The 20,700-nt window shown below is 35.1% G+C and overlaps 2 protein-coding genes across 4 annotated transcripts; one reads left to right on the top strand and one right to left on the bottom strand.

Annotated features, from left to right (window-relative positions):
- Positions 1–1,511: 1,511 nt before the first annotated feature.
- rabgef1 (RAB guanine nucleotide exchange factor (GEF) 1) lies at positions 1,512–11,920 on the bottom strand. Its single transcript, XM_042498747.2, has 9 exons — positions 11,806–11,920; positions 9,024–9,218; positions 8,633–8,844; positions 8,305–8,471; positions 8,143–8,224; positions 7,855–7,987; positions 6,177–6,268; positions 4,939–5,195; positions 1,512–3,797 (listed from the first exon to the last, which is right to left on the bottom strand). The coding sequence occupies exons 2-9, from the start codon at positions 9,203–9,205 to the stop codon at positions 3,384–3,386; spliced, it is 1,539 nt and encodes a 512-aa protein (XP_042354681.2). The 5' UTR covers positions 9,206–9,218; positions 11,806–11,920; the 3' UTR covers positions 1,512–3,383.
- Positions 8,120–20,124, top strand: LOC121952216 (uncharacterized). 3 transcript variants are annotated; one of them, XM_042498751.2, is made up of 4 exons: positions 8,120–8,239; positions 15,168–15,442; positions 16,958–17,260; positions 18,139–20,124. In XM_042498751.2, exons 2-4 carry the CDS (start codon positions 15,308–15,310, stop codon positions 18,766–18,768), a joined length of 1,068 nt encoding a protein of 355 aa, XP_042354685.2. In that variant the 5' UTR covers positions 8,120–8,239; positions 15,168–15,307; the 3' UTR covers positions 18,769–20,124. The 3 variants fall into 3 exon arrangements, with proteins under 3 accessions (XP_042354685.2, XP_087944199.1, XP_087944200.1); XM_088088073.1 differs by lacking the exon at positions 8,120–8,239 and adding an exon at positions 11,831–11,923; XM_088088074.1 differs by lacking the exon at positions 8,120–8,239 and having other exon boundaries at positions 15,086–15,442.
- Positions 20,125–20,700: the final 576 nt, after the last annotated feature.

The raw sequence follows: 20,700 nt of genomic DNA, 5'->3' as shown, positions 1-20,700 counted from the left end.
GAAGGACTCTCCAGGACTTGCAGTTCCCCATCTGCCCACCAGATGCCCTCAGAGCTTCCCCTCCAGTCACCTGACTTCCTGCTGCACACCTGTTCTCCATTCCCCAACCACCCCGACACTATTTATACCTGCTCAGTTGCTGCATTTGTTCTCCAGCCACCTGAGCTGCTCACCTGTTGTGCTTTTGAGGATGTGTTTGCCCGTTCCTGACCATCGCCCTTCATCCTGCCTGGTGTGTATTTGTCTGCATTTGGGTCCCTCTGTGGCCAGATATCAACAGCTGTACCTGGTGGTCTAATGTTTTTAGGTATATTTACTCAAGTACAGCATAGGTACTTGTAGTCTTTTCTTTTTGTGGCCTTTTATACTCATACTCCTCCATTTCAGAGGGGATTGTTGTACTCAACCATATTTTTTTCAAACTTGAGTTAGTTTACACATTGACCTTTGCATGCTGTTTAAGTCATAATGTTGAGGATTGAATTGTTGGTTAGATAAAAAAAAAAATACTGTGAAAATATCACTTTGGGCTCTGGGTAATTGTGACATTGTTTTACTTATTTTCTGAATTTTTAAAAACCAAGCAATCAATTGATTAATAGAGGAAATAATCAGCAGACTAATCCATAATGACCATAATCATTAGTTCAAAATGAACTCTCTCTTCACTGTCTTTTTTATTTTAATCATCTGAAGAAAAAAAAAAGGCAGTTACTACATTTCATAAATTCTTTTATTAATTGGCATTATCCACCATCAGGGCAATCACTCATTTTTAACTTTTTGTTTAATGTGATACATTCACAGTTTACAGCACTTTAGCCCAGTTTATTTACAAATAATGCCCAAAAAAAGTTTCATTATGGTAATTTGAATAGATTTGTCATGAACACTTAAATGGATGAATGGTATTTTAATTTGAACATGACATATGTATACTTCGAACTTAAGGCCATAAGCTCTCAATTTTATGTTGGTTGGTTTCATAAATCCGCTTTATGGGAGATCTTTATTTCCTACATTAGAATTTTTGACAGATATTTTGTATTTTTCTTTAATGCTTTTAACTTCACTGTCTGTCTGTAGCACTCCACCCCAATTATTATAATATCGTTATAATACAATGATATGAGAGCCGATCATATTCTCTCTACTCGTGGTGCCTAAATTTTCAGATAAAAACACATTGTGTTAGTAAATATGGTCATTTACAGCACTGTTATTCAATTTGGCAACATAAAAATAAAAATAGCAAATGAATCAACACAAAAACAAAAACAGCAGTCAAGACATCAGCCTGTCTTTACACCCAGTGTTATACAGTACATCACAAACTGACAAACAAATCCATATTTAAAATACGTTATTCAGTTTTCTTTCATATAACATGCGTATTGCGCTTTAACACTGATTCATTATGGAGCTGAATGAGCAGAGAACCTGCAAAAACACAGTTCAATGTTAAAATAGAGTGTTTTATAAAAATAAAAACTGAAGAAAATGTGATCTCGTTCTGGAGTGATTCTGTGTTTATTCTGAATATGTTAACAGCTGGATTATAGTCCACAATATTACACAAAATATAAAGATTTTTAAAAAAAAAATTATAGACATTGTAGTGGAACAAAAGGAAAAACTAGGAAAAAAAGTTTTAAAAAAAAAAAAGGCCTCAAATAGAAACTCAAACACATCACAAACAAACAGAAGTTCATACTTGCGATTATTTTGTCTTTGTGCGATTTCAGACGAACCACTAACTTGTTACTAATGGTGAAAATGACAGCAGTTGGCAGCTGTGTAATAGCATTAAAACCCGGTCACACCAGAAACTGGCAAAGTTTATCTGTGCGTCTATAGCATCTGACACGCTGGATTTTTTTTTTTTTTAACAATATTCAAAATCTAGCAGAAAAATCACAAGTGTCGTCTCTTCCTGGTTTTAAAAGCTGGATTACAGTAATATGATGTAATTTTATTAATTTACCAGATTTTTCTTGCTGTTCTAATATTTGCCTTTATCCAGTTAGTCATTTTATCCACATTACTGATGATTATTCATCAAAAATCCCATTGAGTAAATATATTATGAAAGCACCAGTAGTCAAAGGTATTTGGTCAAAAATACTGTGACATTTTCTCTGTATCCCACTACCCTACTGTAAAGGAACTTAAAGGAATAGTTCACCCACAAAATAACAATTTGTAAATCTATAAGTCATGTTGTGTCACCTTGAATTTGTAAAGAAAACCTTAATTTTCTCAAATGCCTCCACAGAAAATGGCAACAAATTTATTTATTTATTGATTCACTACATCAGTTTATATCACATGCATTTTCACTAAAACCTCACTATTTAAAATTGAACTCCCTTGAATCCCTTTTGGTGGATAGAAAAATGAAGATCATGTTTATTGATTTCAATGCAATTTGTGTTTGCATCTTAATTGTAACGAGTCTGCATGTATTTATTTATTGTCAAACAGACATTTGTTTTATAAACACATCTAATAACTGTTTTGTGATCTTGCCTGAATCTGAGTGCATGCAATACCTCAAAAAATTAAGGTTAACCGTAAAATGTAATGGTTAGATGTGTGCCTAGGTTTGACAGGGTTAATTCTAAACAATTTCCAGGCCTGGATTTCATAACTTTTCCAAGAATTTCATGACCGTGGGAAAACGGGTGCTTTGAGTTTTGCTGTTCTTTGACGTGGTCTCTAATCAGTCAGTAAATCAATACGTTGCCGTTTTCCGTGGAGACATTCGAGAATAAGATTTCTTCTCAGACTCAAAGTAGCATGGCATGACTAATTGATTTTAGAGAAGAAAAAACTTCTTGTTTGACTAATTGATTTACAAATGGTCATTTGTGGTTGATATAGCAGATTTGAAAGTATGATATTTCCCTTTGAGAAGTAGTGGAGCTGAAGGATAAAGTGGAAAATCTAAATCGTCAAGTAATCGACACGTACCTCAAAACTGTTATTAAGTACAGTACTTGAGAAAATGCATTTCTTTTCCTCCACTAATAATCCTTTATTTTGGATTCTCCGTCTCTCTCTGTTCCCCCAAAGGTTAGCACCATCCAGCTATCAGTCAAGGATGCAAATTTACTGGTAAAAGTTCACCAAAGTTGAAAGATTTATACAGATTTGTTTCACCCCTGCAAGCAAATCCACTGAAATGAACTGACTTCTCTGTTAAGAAAACCGGTGTGACCGGGCGATTTAGGAGCACAAGAAGCGTAGCGAGATACTCAGGAGGTTAGTGCATGTGGGAAGTTACCATGAAACTCTAAACGCTGTGGGCAGTGAGCGGACTATTCAAAGCAGGTGTACCGTTGCTGTATGTGAAATGTTTTCCCTTTTCTTTGTCGACTGCACTACCCAGCGAACACCTGAGGCGTTAAGGGTGGCGGCAGGTTGTCATTGTCCACGTTGTTGGCATCAATAGCAGAAACGGTGCGAGACAGAACCTCTAGAGGGTATTTCTCTATGATGTCGTTCACCTCCCGCTGAATGCTCTCAGGCCAGGCGAGGAGGTCGGCCTGCAGACTCTGAGCCGCCTCCATCAGCGTCTCCTGCCGGCTGCTGAGGCCCGACAGCACCTCCAGGTTGTGGTTGAGCTGAGCCAGCACAGGGTTGGTCGGGGCAGGTGCCGGGTCAGCGTGGGCCCAGTCGCCCTCTGAGCTGTTGCACCGCGGCGAGGCTTGGCCTGACATGTAGCGCTCAAATTCCTCCGGGGAAAGATTTAGAGACTGAGCGTCCAACTTCTCGATAAAGGCCGCAGCGCAGCACTGACAGACAAAAACAGGAGAAACACCGTCATTGAACGAGAGCTGAGACAGCACGTTTACATCAGCCTGAGACAATCAGAGTCAGATGGCTTTCTGGTGCAGAGTCAGATGAGAAGGTCTCATGTTGTGTTTATTCACTGAAATAAGGTTTGAGCAAGCAGCAGTTAGCTTAACACATAAAGACTGGAAACGGGGGAAACGCCTAACACGGCTCTGTCCAGAGGCAACAAATACTGCCAACCAGCACCTCTAAAGCTCACTGTTAACATGTTATATTATGTTTGATGATTGAAACAGGGATTATATGCCAGATCAAAAATGATAAAGCTTATTTAGGTATTATTTATATTATTATATATTATATAAATAAATATTATATTATTTATTTATTTTACAATTTTAACACTCAATGAAATCTCGTGAGAATAGTAATTAACTGTTTAAACTTTGCTGGAAAATAGTGACTTTAGTACTTATTATTTAGTTTATTAGCATCTAAAATAATGAGTTAGTATCTCAAAACTTTCTGAAAGTAACGACTAAATATCTCAAATTTATGACTAAATATCTCAAAATAATGACTAAAAATCTCAAAAATAATGAGAAACTTACTCTACTTTATGACTAAATATCTAAAATTTATGACTAAAAATCTCTAAATAATAACTAAATATCTTAAATTTGACCAAATATCACAATTTATTACAAAATGAGAAACTTTCTCAAAATAATTACTTTGTCTCCCCAAATAATGACAAATGTTTAAAAATAAAACTTAGTATTCCAAATAAATTGGTATCTGAAAATAGCAGCGAAAAATATTGAAATAAAATAATGATGAAATACCTTTAAAATATAGAGAGACATTTTATCAAAATAATGACTTTGTGTATCAAAATAAGAAAAAACTTTCTCATTTCTCTTTGTACTGTAAAATAAATCATTATTTTTGAGTAGTTTCAACAAAGTTTTTTCATTTTAATGACTTATATTAACTTTTTTTGACATCTTAACATCTCTGCATGAAATTGTCTGCCATAATGCAGTAACCTCCCACCCTTAAAAATTTGGACTCTCCTAAAAGCCACAGTTTGATTTTAACACTCAGTAAAGTAAAAAAAACAAACAAAAAAAAACAGACCAGGTTGGTGAAGTAGTATCCGTCCTCTCCGGTCATCAGCCTGCTGGGGTTACAGAAGCGGGTGATGTACTGGATGTTGGACTGAAGTCGCGGAGGGTTCGCTTTGAGCACAATGTAAATGAGCGCGGGGAGGAAGTCGTCAGCTGAGGCCGGCTCGTTCTTGGTGATCCTGATGGCGCTGAAGATGTGTTTACTGCAGCGAGTGATGCACCCGAGTTTATCCCGAGGAACCCTCTTCGAGTCCATCTCAATGATATCTGCAGGAGACGAAGACACAGACAAGTCAGGGGTTGGACAGACGCAAGTGTTATAAACAAAAACCTTTTAGTTTTTAGGTAACTGACGGAAAATTAATTAGCAACTTTTTTTGATAACTGCTTGATGTTTAAGTCAGTTTTAATATAAGTACCACAAAACAAAATCAGCTGCTCAAATGTAAATATTAATTTTCTTCGTCTTCTGTGACAGTGAATTTAAAGCATTTGGATTTTGGACTATTCAGAAAAAATTTTGAAACTGTCAACTTGACTGTTCTCCATGTGCGTAGACCGAGAAACACGTGCAGATTTAATGTCAGTTAAACAAATACATGGTTGAAGCACACACAGATTTTGTAACATTTGTTTTTCACTGTACAATACAGTTTTTTGCAAGAATATTGGACATATACTATTTTGTAACTTACTTTATTTTATGAACCTACTTTTTTCTATTTCAATCTGTAAAACTGGAAGATGACACATGCTTTGAATTGTGATGGTGTCTTTTAACTACTAACTAACTCACTAAACTACTTTTGTAATTGTTTCTCTTTTTCATTTCATGTGAATCATCTTTGAGTACCCAAAAAAGCAAAATATAATCCCTAATTTTTAAAATTTTTGTATAACTAACTACTTTTGTATTTGTTTCTTTTTTGCATTTCATGTAAAGTGTCTTTGGGTACCTAGAAAAGCAACATATAAGTCCTATCTATTATTAGTAACTAACTAGCTAAACTACTTTTGTATTTGTTTGTTGTTGTTTTTTTCATTTCATGCAAAGTATCTTTGAGTACCTAGAAAAGTCCTATATAAGTCCTATCTTTTATTACTAATATTATTATTTTTATTATTATCCCTAACTGCTTTTGTATTTGTTAGTTTTTTTTTGTATTTCATGTAAAGCATCTTTAAGTACCTAGAAAAGCAAAATATAAGTCCTCTCTATTATTATCATCATCACTCACTCACTCTGACCTGTTATTGCTTTGACCACATTCTCAGAGACTTCAGGGATTTCCTCGTCCATAGACACACAGAGCATCTGGATGGTCACCCAGTGTAACGCCCTGCAACACAGAGAATCAGAGCAGTGAGCTGAGAGCTTTTCTTGTTTGTGCATATGATGCACATTTGTTACAGTCGCCTCCCCCTGGATGACAAACGTGCAGTCAGCAGCTGCTACCGTGCGTTCACATGACAGCGTTCAGACAAGTTTTCACAGAGATTAGAGACGAGCACTGTGTGCGCTCCCCTCAGTACAAAATGTAACCGAATCAGAAAATGTGTTTCCTATCCTAATAATCACTGCAGACACACAACAATGTTTTAACATTTTTAATTAACTGTTAAAGATGTTTTTCTTCTTTCCTTCAACAATGGCTATTTTAACTGAGTGTGATTCAGATGCCAAATGTAGGCTATTATTTACATTTTATTTACATTTTGACCCACTAAGATGAGAATTAAATTATTTAAACTTCTATTTAGTCGATGTCCCCCCATGTTACATGAAATTCTGATTTTGATTTTTTTTGCTCGGACTGATATTTGGCATTTTGCTGATTATCGGTATCAGCATTTTAGTTTAATGATCTCCGATAAAATAGAAAGTGTCAGCATGAAAGAAGTTTTACTTTATAAAACCTCAAGGAGCTATTTTTATTTATTCATTTTTAATTTAAATTTTCTCTTGACTTTATAAAAAGAAAACGTTTCCGGGAACTTGCTTTATATGAGCTTTTCAGTTTTGATTTAACATTTTACAAAGTTTTGTGTTGGAGTTTGTTATATTCCAAATTCTAAGCATTGACTGAAAGATTTTGATTTTTATTGTAAATGTGTATCAGTTTCAAGTGTTTATCATCGGTCTCCTTAAATACTACTAATCGATATCTGCCCTGAAAAAACTTAGTCTGTCAATCGCTATTGAAAATGTTACTCCAGTAAAAATAAAAAATAGAATAAGGAACATGTACTTAAAGTAATAAAAGTAAACGTACACAATCCAGAAGAAAACACCCCAAAAACTCAAAAACAAACAAAAAAAACGTTAATATTTATTAAAAATAGTTGCCAATTAATTTGCTGTCAATCAGCTGAATAATTTGTCAATTAATTATTCCAGCTGTTCTTGTACTAACTATTTTGAAGTTTAATTTATAACAAAACATGATATTTTACCAATTTTTCTTGTGCTTAATTTGTAAAGTAACAAATACAGTGGTGCTAACCCCAGACTATGTTTAAATTGTGAAGTGCAGAATAGTTTTGCTGAAGCAGCCTGTAATATCAACTTGTTCAAGACATTATTGACAAGTTTCTATTTAAATCTGTACACATTTTAATGCAAATTTTCCAGTTTCTTTTCTAATGCCTGGTGATTTCTTCTATTCTTATTGAGCTATTGCTCAGAGGGACCTTTGTCTCTTTTAGTTGTCACTCTGTGTTGAACTATCTTAAAGCATTTTTGTTCTTTATTCACAAAGCAAACCCATCATACAAAATAACATCTATTAGAGAGAATTTTCTACAACCTGAAAGCATGAAACACCATATAAAGTGACTGTTCATTCAAATTTTTGTGGCTTGTGATTCCAAATTTTTGCACACTAGTATAGATGATCATTATTATTATGCAAACGTCAGTGCGCACCTTATCCTGTTCTGTGTGGCCAAGTCCTTCTTCTCGTCATCAGTGGTTTCTGGACAGAACACGCTCTTATACAGACGAGTCATTATGTACTTTTCCACCTGGTCCATCACCTGCTCCACTGACTCTGAGGACCCTGGTGAACACACAGTTATCAGACCACATTAGTTTAAAGCTGGGTAGAAAATCCTGCTTATCCTGCTGTTGGTTGCTACATATTGAGATTTATTGATAAGTTATTAATTTGAATATTTATTAAATGTTACAGGTGAGAAACTTATCTGAACCGACCTTTGAAGTGACCCATCAAGCGGTCGGCCAGGTTCTGGTAGAAATCCTGGACGCACTCCGACAGCTCTTCAGCACTCAGATCCTGATGAGACAAGAGGTAAGAACTCATGAAAACACCTAAACTATTATTATGGTATTATTCCACTGGGTGTAAAATCAGACCTTTTTGCTCGACATATTCACAAGGAAGGCTCTGCACTGCTTGTGGATCTCCCGGCCGGGCTTCTGGAGGTTTTTTAAAAACTCCACAAAGTCCTTGGACACCTGGTCTGTATCAAAGCTGGCATGGCGGCTAATGGACGGACTGGGTGTCTTGCCCTCTTGGGTTTCTGATGAGGAAGTCACATTTAGAAACAGTAATGTGTATGAAAACAAGACTGCTGCAGTCTCCAGGAAATAGATTCAGTATTAAAAAAAGTATGTTTTTATGACATTTGTATATATATATATGTATATATATATATATATATATATATATATATAAATGTACCTTTCTTGGGAGCAGTTCGTGACGAAGGGCTGAAGAATTTTTTAACGGTGGTCACTTTGCGTGTCTTTTCATTGGTCTTCTTCTCCTCAAACTTGGAGAAGGGTCCCAGAGAGGCGTGTCCCGGGTGTGGTTGTGGTGCTGTGGCCTGGGTGTGGGACTGTGTCTGTGCTCCGTGACTACTGGCATATGCCGCCTCCTCCTCTCGCTGCAACCTTGAGCCGAGGACAAGTGACAGAGCAAATACCAGAAATCAGTGGGAGATCACAGAAAAAAACGTAGCATCTATCCAAATAATATACTAAACTGCAATATACTGCAGAACAGTTTGGGAATGTTTCTCCCCAGGAGGTGGATATGTTGTTGTTGGTAATGATGCAGCAGACGGTCTTACTTCTCTGCCAAGGCCCAGTCGTCCTGGATCTGTTTCTGCCGCACCCGCTGGTACTCCTCCCTCCAGCACTTGGAGCACAGGCCCTGCCATGCTGCGTTGCCATAGTAACCGCATCCCTTTTTGCACAGCAGGTCTGATTGGTCCACGTGTATTCCCCCCCGCCGCTCAGTCCGCTGACTCATGATGCTGGACAGCCTGGAATGGAAAAATTCATTATTCATTATAATTTATTGGTGTATTTGTATGCGAAGCTGCACTCGTCTCCACAGAGTGCATTTTCAAATTAGTACAGATTATATCGCACTATGTCTAAAAACAACCTCTCCATATCACATCAATTAGATGTCGATTTAGTAAAGAAGAATATCCGAAACATGCAAACATGTTAGTCAGAGTACCTTTATTAGCTGGTAGTTAAAGGCACACCTCATGAGGTTTGCAGACTTGCAGGGGGCCGCTCCCCTCGGCTTCACAGAGCTTTATAATGAGTGTCAACTTCTTGTTTCTGCCTGGACCGCAACTTTACTTTCTCACTCTAATCACTCTCATAGCATCATTTTTTAAGAGAAAAAAACGTAAAAAAATAGGGGTAGGGGGAAAAAATCGATACAGCATAGTATTGCAATATTTTGTGTGGCAATATTGTATCAGTATGCAGATGCAAAGTACCAATTTTTCAATAATATAACTTATTAATATTGCAAAACCAAATTAAACTGTTGGTAGCTTACTAGAATAATAACTGTGCTGAAATAAAAGTGACTCAAATGTGAAATTTGATATGTAAAACTTTATCTTATTCAAAAAACACATATAACACAATAAACTGCAATACATGTTATTGCAATATGCAGTATATCGCAAAATGTTTAAAATTGCAATAACACTGTATTGTAATGAAAGTACTGTGATAATATTGTATCATGGAGCATCTGGTGATTCCCACACCTAATAAAATCTTTTTATGCTACCTGCTTGGCAGCAGACACGTAGTGAAGCATTTAGCAGCTAAAGACACAAATATTTTTTTATTTTTTATTGCCTGTTTAAGGTAGTAAAATCACATTTCGATATGGGGCACCTCCAGTAGTGGAACAAGCATTTAGATCCTTTACTTAAGTAAATGTACTAATACTTTATTGTACTAAATGTTACTTAAGTATAAATATGTAAATAAAATCTGAGAAAAATGTGCTTAAAGTATTAGAATTAGAAAAATGTCCCCTGTGACTGTTATTATACTATTATATACGGTAACATTCAATTATTATTATCATGCATTCATGTAAAAGCAGGATTTTACTGTTGTAGCTGGTTGACCTCATCATGAACTATTAACTTATAATTTCATTATGGATTAATCTGCTTATTAATTTTTCCATTAATTGATTGATTATTTGGTTTGTAAAAATTCTGAAAATAGTAAGCAATGATGTCACAATTAATTAGAGGCCAAAGTGACTCCTTCACAAGGTTTTGTCCAACCAACAGTCAACATTATTATCATAATACATGACAATTATCATTAAAAGGAAAAGCAGTTAAGTGAAGCTGGAACGTAGGTTGCAGCGGTATGCCAACATTTCAAGGTACACCCTGGTTTGAAAATTCACGGTAATCATACTGTGTAAATTTGCTTATCTAGGGTATTGAAAAGATATGCAACCTGACAACGAATCTCATCATTATTTTAGTTATTTTCAAAACTTTTTACACATACTTTTAACTTAAAAACAAACAGTTTTTTAAAGTTTGAATTATAGTAATGTTGAAATAAACAATAATGTGTTTCTTGTTTCATTTATGACAAAAAAGTATAAGCTCTTATGTTTTTAATGCAAGAATATTAATTTGTAAAGTATTTAAAGATGTTATATATATATATATTTTTAAACTTTTTAAAACAGTACATTCAGTGGCCAATACACAAATTTACAACTGAAATAATAAGACAAGTGGGTACAAATCAGGCAGACAAAAATAAAATAAAATAGACACAGAAACAAACTCACATGGGGTTAACCTAATTAGTTATGTAATTTAGTTGTACAATTTGCATAATCTTATAGGTTTTTCCCTTATTTTTTAGTTTGATATTGTTTTAAGGTATATATCTAGATCTGACTATTTTTTATAGTGGTATATCAATCTTTAAAAAATATATTTTGTGAATGTAAAATGTATTATATATTGTTAATTTTTAGAGAAATTTTGATTTTGATTTTTTAAAAATATATTATTAATAAATCAGTGAAATATTCTTGCCAAAATGTATCCAACAGAGATCCAACAGAAAGTCAGTCCAGAAGAGTCTGGTCACAAGTCACATGTACACAATGAAACAATACGTTTTCTAATGTTTCTACCATAATACAGAAGTAGATGTAGAAAGTAGCATGAATTGAAAATAATGTTCACTTATTCAAGTCAAGTACAAGCAGCCTACCTCACATGTATACTTAAGTGCAGTACCTGTGTAAATGCACATAGTTACATTCCTCCACTGCAAATAATCTGATAACCACACATTAATAACGTGGTAATAACAATAATAAATGCCAAAAATGCAACCTGGGAGCTCCGGTTTTGTAATTATTGTTTTTTTTCCCTTTAATTTGTCGCCCTTCTGCAGGTCAGTTAGCTAAAACATGCTGCAGTACGCAGCGACCGCAGCAGAGTAACGTTAGCTAAATACAAAAAAATTTAAAAACAGTAAATATTAAGGTTACACTAATGTTTAGATGGACATGGCATGCACATACGGCGCCGCTGTGGCACTCACCTGTGGTGTTTTGACGATCAGGAGCAGGAACAGACCTCCTCTGTGGTCAGGAGAGATGACGAAACCCAGAGGGTACGGACAGTGACGTCACCCCGGGCGATCACGGGATTGGACTCATGTTAGTAACATTTATTAAATCATTATTTTTCAAATGAAATCTGAGTTGTTGTTTGTATGAACAGTCTCAAACCCACGGGACTTGATTTCACTAAAAATGAAGGTTAAAGGGTTAAAGTCGCAAATGTATTCACTTCCGCATTGGGGATTAATTTTAAAGGATTGGTACGTGTCGTCATGTGGCGCCGCACCGGACATGCGCACAGCGAAGAACAAAACTTTTTTTTTTTTTTTTTTTTTTTTATTGAACGTTAGATATGAACAGTAAAAAAAAGCCACATCGTAGAAAAACATGTTAACTGAGCTTAGATGTGCTGGTGGTAAAAGAAAAACTTTTTAACAGCTGGCAGTGGTGGAAGATGTAGACTATATTCCGCTATTTTAGGCCTACTTCATGTTGATTTTACATACAAAAATTTAGGAAACCCATTACCTTGAAAATGTAAGTAACTATAACTATTAATCTAAATTTATGTTAACTTTATATCTAATTTTTAATGTTACTTAAAATGTACATCTTTGCATGAAACAAACTGAACGAGAGCAGTAACCAAAATAATCAAAACATGTAGACAGCCACAAGCAGCCAGACAACCAAAGAGTAAATCATAATACACAAAAACAATAGGGGAAAATAAAGAAAAAATTTTTTAAAAAGTGGTCATTCAGGAACTGAGGCCCTTTTCATTTTTTACAGTGTTTCAATGTTGTTTTTAATTGTTGTATTTCATTTAGGAAAGCAATAAATATGGGCGAGGTCTTGAGAAAATGACACTTGTGAATTAAATATGTTGCCAAAATAATCAAATTATTAATGCCAAATTCATCTCTGTTTGTTCTCCAGCTGAAGACCAAACTTTATTGTATGTTAGAATCTGGATATTTTGATCATCACAAGTTATCCAGTGCTGGAGAGCATCCCTAAAGGTGTGTGATTTCGATGTCTAATTACAAAGAGTACAGCTTATTCAAATCTAAATTAAATCTTTGATGTAATAGGTCATTACATGGATAGATCTTGCTCATTAAAATGGACTTCTTCCACCTTTGGAGGAACTAGTGGGGGAAAGGTAACTGGTCCTTATCTTTATTATTGAATTGTCACTCACCCTCTTTAGTGGTGAGGGAAAGCAAATCAAAGTGAGGACACATCTTAACTTCACAAAATTAAGTAAATATAACCAAGTTTTGAGTTAAATGTTAGATATAAAATTAACATAATTTTAGATTAATAGTTATATTTACTTACATTTTTCAAAGTAATTGGTTTCCTAAATTTTCATAAGTAAAATAAACTTGTCTGATTTTACAGTGTCTTTGCACTTTGGTTTTGCTATTTTTTTTTTTTTTTTACTAAATATCTTATACCACCAGCACATCTAAGCTCAGTAGTAAACATGTTTGATCTCTTTTTAAAACTGATATTCAAAAAATGAGAAGTTGTGGTTATATGTGACTGTATCTTGCTTCCTGGGGTGTCCATGTACAGTTACATTTACACATTCACAACAGCTGCAGTCAGACTGTAGATATCTAAAGGTATTTCTTGACAATATTGTAAATCTCAATATATTTTAGATTCTTACTTGAGCTGAGAGGCTAAGCATGTGAATCTATACCTCACAGTGAGCTGACTTCTTGCTTATTGACATTCAGGTTAATGTTCAGTGGTTTTATCTGCGTCTAAATGCCAGTCTGATTACGAAAAGTGCTGTGATATCAATTTTAGTTATCAGCAATGCTGAATTTGAAACAAGTGTTTGTGTGACACTTTTAAATAATGGACTTTTCTGCTCTTTTCTAAAGGTGAACACTGTTGCACTTCAAATATATTGTTTTTTTTCTTTTTAATGGCACAGTGTTTTATCCTACTGAGCCACACTTCAAATAACTCCTGCACTTTCAACCTTCAACAGGAGCGATATATTGACACAAACTGAGTGAAAATGACAAAGAAAATATGTAACAGACAGGCAGTGGTGGAGAAAGTATTCAGATGTATTACATGTTTTACTGAAGTGAAAGTACTAAAACCACACTGGAAAATACTTGTTACAAATAAAGGTCCTGCATTGAAAATGTTGCTTAAGTATTATCAGAAAAATGTCCTCTGTGACTGTTGTACTATGCTATTATATTAGTAGATTAGTATGACTCAAGCATTTATATAAAAGCTGGATTTTATTGTTATAGTTAATTGAGTTGGCACTTATTTTGAGCTATTAACTAAATATTTTTTTGTTGTGGATAAAGTTAAATATTGTAAATGGCTTTTGGTTACTGATAGTGATTTTAATGTTGCAATATTTTATAATCTTTTTTTTCTGTTTCAGAATGTAGCACACGTTTTGATATTGCCTTGTATTTTTCCATTGACAGCTATTGATGTTATTTTGCCTTTTTAATCTTATTTTTGTGCTGTTCATTTTGTACAGCACCGTGGTCAACTCCAGTGCTTTATATATATATATATATATATATATATATATGTATATATATATATATATATATATATATATATATATATATATATTTTAATTTTTTTACATAGTAAAATATATATAAACTTGGCTTGGTTTGATTATTTTCTCCATCAGTTGGATAAAGTGGGATAGGGAAAAATAAGTCTTGGGCTTCAGACTCTCCATTTTTTGGTTATTGACATTGACAGAAAATTTGTATGAAATAATATTTTGTTTCTCATGTAATCAGTGTAATGTAACCAAAATAAAAATTTTCATTCATTCATTCATTCATTCATTCAAAATTTAGCGACTATTTGATATTTGATAAACCTGAATATAGTGAGAAATCAATGTTTTTTGTCCAATCAGCAGTCCAAACCTCCACATCATTATAAATACATTAAAATGATTCAAATAATTAAAAGAGGAAAGTGGCAAATTCTCATTTGTGAGGCTGGAGCCATTAAATGTTTTTGCGTGATGATTTTCAGTCATGTTTTATAAGTACATAATATGCTTTGTGTGCAAAAGTTAAGTTAATTTGTAAAGTAACTAAAGCTATCAAATAATCATAGTAAAATAAAAAAAGTGCAATGTTTTCCTCAGGGGTGAAAACACTCATGTAAAGTACCTCTGATAATGTCTGTGTGACTGGGTCAAATAAACACTGAGAGGGTCAGAAACACAGATAACGAGCGGACACTGGCTGCACGGACAGACAGACAGATACAGATCCAGCCATGATCCTGATGGATCGCTTTTTGTGTCTTCCTTCTCCAGCCACCGTCCAGGAGCTGTTCTCTGTGGCTCGAGACGCCTCCATCATCCCTGATATCTCCTTGGATCCTGTCCTCACCACCTTCCTCTCACTGGACTCCTCGGACGCTCTGCAGCATCAGTATGCCTTCTTACAGCGGAGCATGAGTGGGGAGCAGCAGACTGCATTCGGCCTCAGCCTGACCGGAGAGCTGGGGGGCAGCAGCAGGGTCACCTATGGAGGAGTGGGGGTTGTTGCTCTGGCTCTGTCTATGCTTTTTGACCAGGTTGCCCAACAAGTAGGTTTGTTTTGTGTATTGTCGTATGGCATTATTAAATACTGACATGTGCAGGGTTCAGAAAGTTCAAAACATCCTCTGACATCTCCTCTAATGCTAACGTGAGGTTGCCATGTTGTTTAAAGTGAAATATCTTGATATTATTGGACAGAATGTCTAAATATTCATATTTCCCATTAGATGCAGGGTGCTGACTTCTATGATCCCTTGACTTTCTCTCAAGTACCTGCATCAGCCATGGTCATCATGTTTTCATGTTGTCCATCCATCTTTATGTATTTTTTCATAACTTTTCATTAACAGTTTTGAAAATCGTACAGCCACTGGTCAGTAGATATAGTAAGTACATAAAGTGGCAAGTAGTGACCAATATTCACAAATGAAAATAATGAGACAGGTAGGTACAAACAAGAAAGACAAGAAAATAAATTAATTAATTAATTTAAAAAAAAAATTTAAACAGACATAAGAACACACACAGGTGGCTACCTAATAAATTATAACGCTGCAGGTCCATTCATCTGTATGCCACACTGTCTGTCTGCCCCATGCTTGTGAACACAATGTCTCAAAATGCCTTGAGACATTGTGTCTCTTCAAATTTGTCACAAACAATGCCCAACAATGTACTGATTAGATTTTGGTGGTCAAAGGTCATGGTCCTGCACATGTGCAGATAGACCCCAATTTGTTCCCAAGCACCAGCCCTGTTGGCCTGCGATTAGATAAGTGCCTTTACTCCAAGACAATTTTATATTTCAATTTTTTAAAAATTGATTCATGGCATAAATTCTAAATTAAAAGCGAGATCTAATTCTGTGAGACCACACAAGCCCTGTCACTGCCTCTTTGACGTCACCTGTCACAGCCATCATAGTTAATGCAGGCAAATGGAGCTCCTTACAGAGTCGCATGGACGTGTCCCCGAAATACTTCCTTTAGTGACAGCCAGTCAGTTAAATATAGTGTTTGCCTGAAACCTGTTTGTCACTCTAAAATCAAACCACTACTGCATAAATATACATGCAAGTCAAAGATGCACTACTGTATGTATTGTTATTTTATAAATAAATAATTATGAGAGGGGTGCCTTTTTTTTCACTTGAACCTCTGCCTTCAAAAATGTCTGTGCACGGTGTTGGTCATGGAAACCTTATAAAACATGATTTTTGCCCATGGCAAATCTGCGCTGACTATATAATTTAGATCTTCTGTGCTGCTGGGTTGAAGATGTGCGTGAAGCATCCACGTTAAAGAGTCTGTAGCTTCTTTGCAGCAACATCCACATTTGAAGCACTGTCAAATGTATTGGCTTCATATGTGTCTTGATAAGCATGGATTTAAGCTGCAACTTGACGGGTTGGCAGAGGCACACACCCGTAAGGTGGTAATTCTAGTTTTATAGAGACAAAACTAATATGTTCCTCATACTGGTGCAGTTATAGTGTGCTTTGACACCAAAGCCTGACGTTAAAACCTATGAACAGAAATTCAGATGTTCTGTTATCCCACCAGGTCCGAGCACAAGGATCCACAGAGGGCGACCCATCAGTTCAGAGATCCCAGTCCAAGAGGATTTTTGGGATCAGCAAGTCGTCCAGAATCGGCTGGATCATCCACAGCTACCTCCGCCTCATCCCTGGGATCGCCAGCGACCAGGAGAAGATGGCCGAGACCACAGAGCTTTACGACAACTGGCTGAAGCTCGAGCTGATTGATCACTATGAGAGGATGATCATGAAGAAGAGGATGAGTTCAGTGTCTATGCAGCAGTGGCTGACTGGAGCTGCGTTTCATCTACATGTGAGAATACACCAGGTAAGGACAAAAAATATATAACTGAAGTTAATCCTTTGAAACCAAAGCATATTGGCTTGATTTCTTTCAAAAACATGAGGAAAGGCGATGAGCAATGTAATTAGAGCTGGCCAAAAATTAACAAGACATTAGTAAAAAAAAAAAAAAATAAATAACAAAGAATACTTTTTAAAAAAAGTGCCAAAAAATACTTTTTTTATTTTACATTTTTTTTCAGTAACATAATTTCAAATATGTAATTAGGAGAATTAGAAATATAGTTTTCAGGACATTGTCCTTAATTTTCTGAAAATAACTACCCCCAGCTAACTTCCAGATCATTTTCTTGTTACCTGTACTTTTTTTTCCCCTTTTTTGTGCAGTTATCAGGATTTTTCTTGCCAAGATGCTCAATGTTCTTTTCCTGTCTTTATGGAACAAAATCAAACTAATTTTCTCAGGTTAAAGAGATTTAAATTGAAGTGCACCTGAATGCAGCACAAGAAAACTGACGTTGATCAACCAGGCGTTAAAGGCAAGTTTTTATCACTGCTACAGTATAAATACCTGCTTTTTACTGCAAATTACTGCACCAATAAATGCAGTAATGGATTAACCTGTGGCACTGTTGAGGTGTTATTGATGCCCAGGTTGCTTTGTATTTTTGGGTCAGGTGTTTCATTATTTCGAAATATGCTTTGGTTTTTTGGAAATTAAAATAGAAAAATGCTTGAAATATTTTAATTTAAAGAATTTAATGAATCCGAAATATATTAAATTTTCACATTCTTAAATAACTGATGGAAATTATTGACTTTTTTATCATAATATTCTGTTATTTTTAAATGCACCTGTAAATTCTTAGATGACCTGAACACATTTAAGTCTTGTCCCAACAGGTTCGTCTGCACTCTGTGCCTGTAGGATCAGCTGAGTCGCTGCGTCTGTCTTATAAGACAGCATTGGGTCGCCTGGTTCAGGGTTACACAGCCTATCTACACAGAAACATTCAGGAGACTGGAGCTCCAGGACCCCAAAAACCCAGAGCCACAACAGCCAGAGGACCAGGACAAAATAGCACATTGAGCAGAACCAACATGACCTGCTCACATAATAACAGCTTTAATGAGAGCCTGGTTCATATCTCTGCTGATAAATTTAATGAGACTAAAGCACCCAATTCAACTGCTGAAATCAGCAGAAGTTGTAAAACAGACTTTGAACTTAATGTGTCAAACAGAAGCGATGATTCCAGAGAGGCGATGGCAAATGGAGCAACACTGAACAATACGACTGGAAACGGCAGCGATGAGAATGTTCTGGGTCTGTTAGTCATTGAGTCATGGAGGAACGTGAGTCACGCTGTGCAGCACCACCCCTGTGAGTCTCCGGCCATACAGCAAGCTCTGGTGACACGTATTATTAATGCCCAGGACATGGAGAGGAACAGAAACTTCTTCCTGTACCCTGAGAAAGTCTTCCACAGCCTGCTCAGGCAGAGGGACGACTTTGAGATCAAGACAAGTTAGACAGAAATGGACAGTGGTGGAAATTAACCAAGTATTTACTCAAGTATGCTGTGCTTTAGTGCGGATGAGTATTTTCTTCTCATGCTACTTTTTTACTTTTATCCCACTACATTTCTATAATATATTTTATATATATATATATATATATATATATATATATATATAAAATCTTAAATAATTGAAAAATGCCTTTGCTTAAGCAGCCAATTAAAAGTAAAAAGTAGTAAAAGTAGTAAAATCACAGTAATACACCACACTACAGAGAAAATGTATATTAATATAAAAATACAAAATAAAAAACTTAAGCATACTCTGTAAATATGAGATACATATCTATAGACTAGTATGGAATACACAGTGTAAGAATATACTATAATATACTATAATTAATAATAATAACTTTATCTATATAGCATCTTTAAAAACAGAGTTTACAAAGTAGTTTGACAAACAAAGCAAAGCAGAAATGGGAAACATACACGGCAATACAATAATGGAAAGCCAAACAGTCCTATTAAACACAAGCAAGAAGCAACAAGGGTAGAGTTAGGATAAAATCAAAATCAGAGGACAAATAATGCAAGCTGCAAGCTGCAAGCTGGACGTCAGTATAAAATATTACAAAGAAATAGCCCCAAAACAACAGCAACAGAGACCATAAAAGCAATCAAACCACATATAAAAGGAAATAAAATAGATAAAATATAAATTAAAAAGATATTGCTTCTGGCAGAAATTATTTCCTGTTTAGTCCTTGTGACAGTGACGCTAAACCAGTCTGTTAGAGAAAGAGCTTCACTGTCCCTGCAGTCGGTAGTGCAGAGGGTGGTCAGGATTATCCAAAATAGATAACTGTTTATTTCGTTCCTGTTGTTCTATACCTGTTTTTTTCATTTAACTAAATACTTGTGTGCTCTTTTCACTACTGCTTTTGCTTTAATTCTCTGTATTCCTGTTGCATACACTGTGAAATATGTTCAGCTATTTGATCTTAAAAACATGTGTATGCAGCCCTAATGAGAATTACCTGAACTACTCCTCTTGTAATGTAAAACTCAGTGTTGAGATAGAAATCTTGTGCAGAATAACATATCCTTTGGAAAATGCATTTAATGCAGATTTCTTCAAAAGAATACTATTAAACGTAAGTTTACCATTATCTTAAAATACTTGTTTTGTTGCTCATTTGAACATTTCAAAATGCTTTGTGTGTAATATCCAACTTAAAATGTAAAAACACTGATAATTGGTATGTCGGGCAGGCCTCTGCTGTAATGACAAAACAGTGCAATGTCACTCTCTAGTGGTAGAAAATTCTAGCCGTCAGTAAATGCAGCAAATCTATTATAACTTGAATATGCCCATGATGTCTTGCTGGAGTTAATGTAAGTTAGCTGCTTAGATCACACATATAATATGTATAGATGTTTAAACTTTTGTTAATATTGACATTCTACTTACAATGTTAGCTTGGCAAGATTCTCCACAGTTCAGTTATTCAGTTAATTTTACTGACACCATAAGCACAGTATTATCCGCATAGTAAACAAGAGAAATGCAAAAACAGATTAGTAGATGTAGATTTTTTTTTTAAGTGAAGGAAAAATGTCCCATTACCTATATTCAGAATAATAATTTAAAATTATTTTACAGAATTATTATAATGTTTAAGCATTTTTTAGGTAATTTCTTGCTTAGTATTTTTTGTTTTATTTATGTATTTAGGTTCTTTGGCAAAATGGCATTTCTTCTTTTGTTACATGTTTTTGAAAATAAAAACAGCCAATTTGCCTAGGTTTCAAAGGTTTTTTTTAATTATTGTTTTTTTGACTTAATTTACTTTATTACTTTCCACGGCTGGCCTTTGATTCAACAACAAAAACAGGAAGTGACGCACGGTGGGGCGGCCGGAAATCCACCAGGAGGAGTTTT

This window comes from Plectropomus leopardus, chromosome 15, assembly GCF_026936395.1.
Source record: "Plectropomus leopardus strain MGB_pleo_1.0 chromosome 15, ASM2693639v1, whole genome shotgun sequence".
NCBI classification, from domain to species: domain Eukaryota; kingdom Metazoa; phylum Chordata; class Actinopteri; order Perciformes; family Serranidae; genus Plectropomus; species Plectropomus leopardus.
This window is presented reverse-complemented; position numbering and strand designations above follow the sequence as displayed.

What these genes read in the sequence shown, in the direction of transcription:
- rabgef1 (XM_042498747.2), bottom strand. Translation starts at nt 9,205, where the DNA reads ATGAGTCAGCGGACTGAGCGGCGGGGGGGAATACACGTGGACCAATCA. An exon ending in CTTGATGGGTCACTTCAAAG is followed by an intron (nt 7,988 to 8,142) that starts GTCGGTTCAGAT and finishes TGTGTTCACCAG; the next exon opens with GGTCCTCAGAGTCAGTGGAG. An exon ending in GATACTACTTCACCAACCTG is followed by an intron (nt 3,798 to 4,938) that starts GTCTGTTTTTTT and finishes TTTGTCTGTCAG; the next exon opens with TGCTGCGCTGCGGCCTTTAT.
- LOC121952216 (XM_088088074.1), top strand. Translation starts at nt 15,128, where the DNA reads ATGATCCTGATGGATCGCTTTTTGTGTCTTCCTTCTCCAGCCACCGTC. An exon ending in TTGACCAGGTTGCCCAACAA is followed by an intron (nt 15,443 to 16,957) that starts GTAGGTTTGTTT and finishes TTATCCCACCAG; the next exon opens with GTCCGAGCACAAGGATCCAC. An exon ending in TACATGTGAGAATACACCAG is followed by an intron (nt 17,261 to 18,138) that starts GTAAGGACAAAA and finishes TTGTCCCAACAG; the next exon opens with GTTCGTCTGCACTCTGTGCC.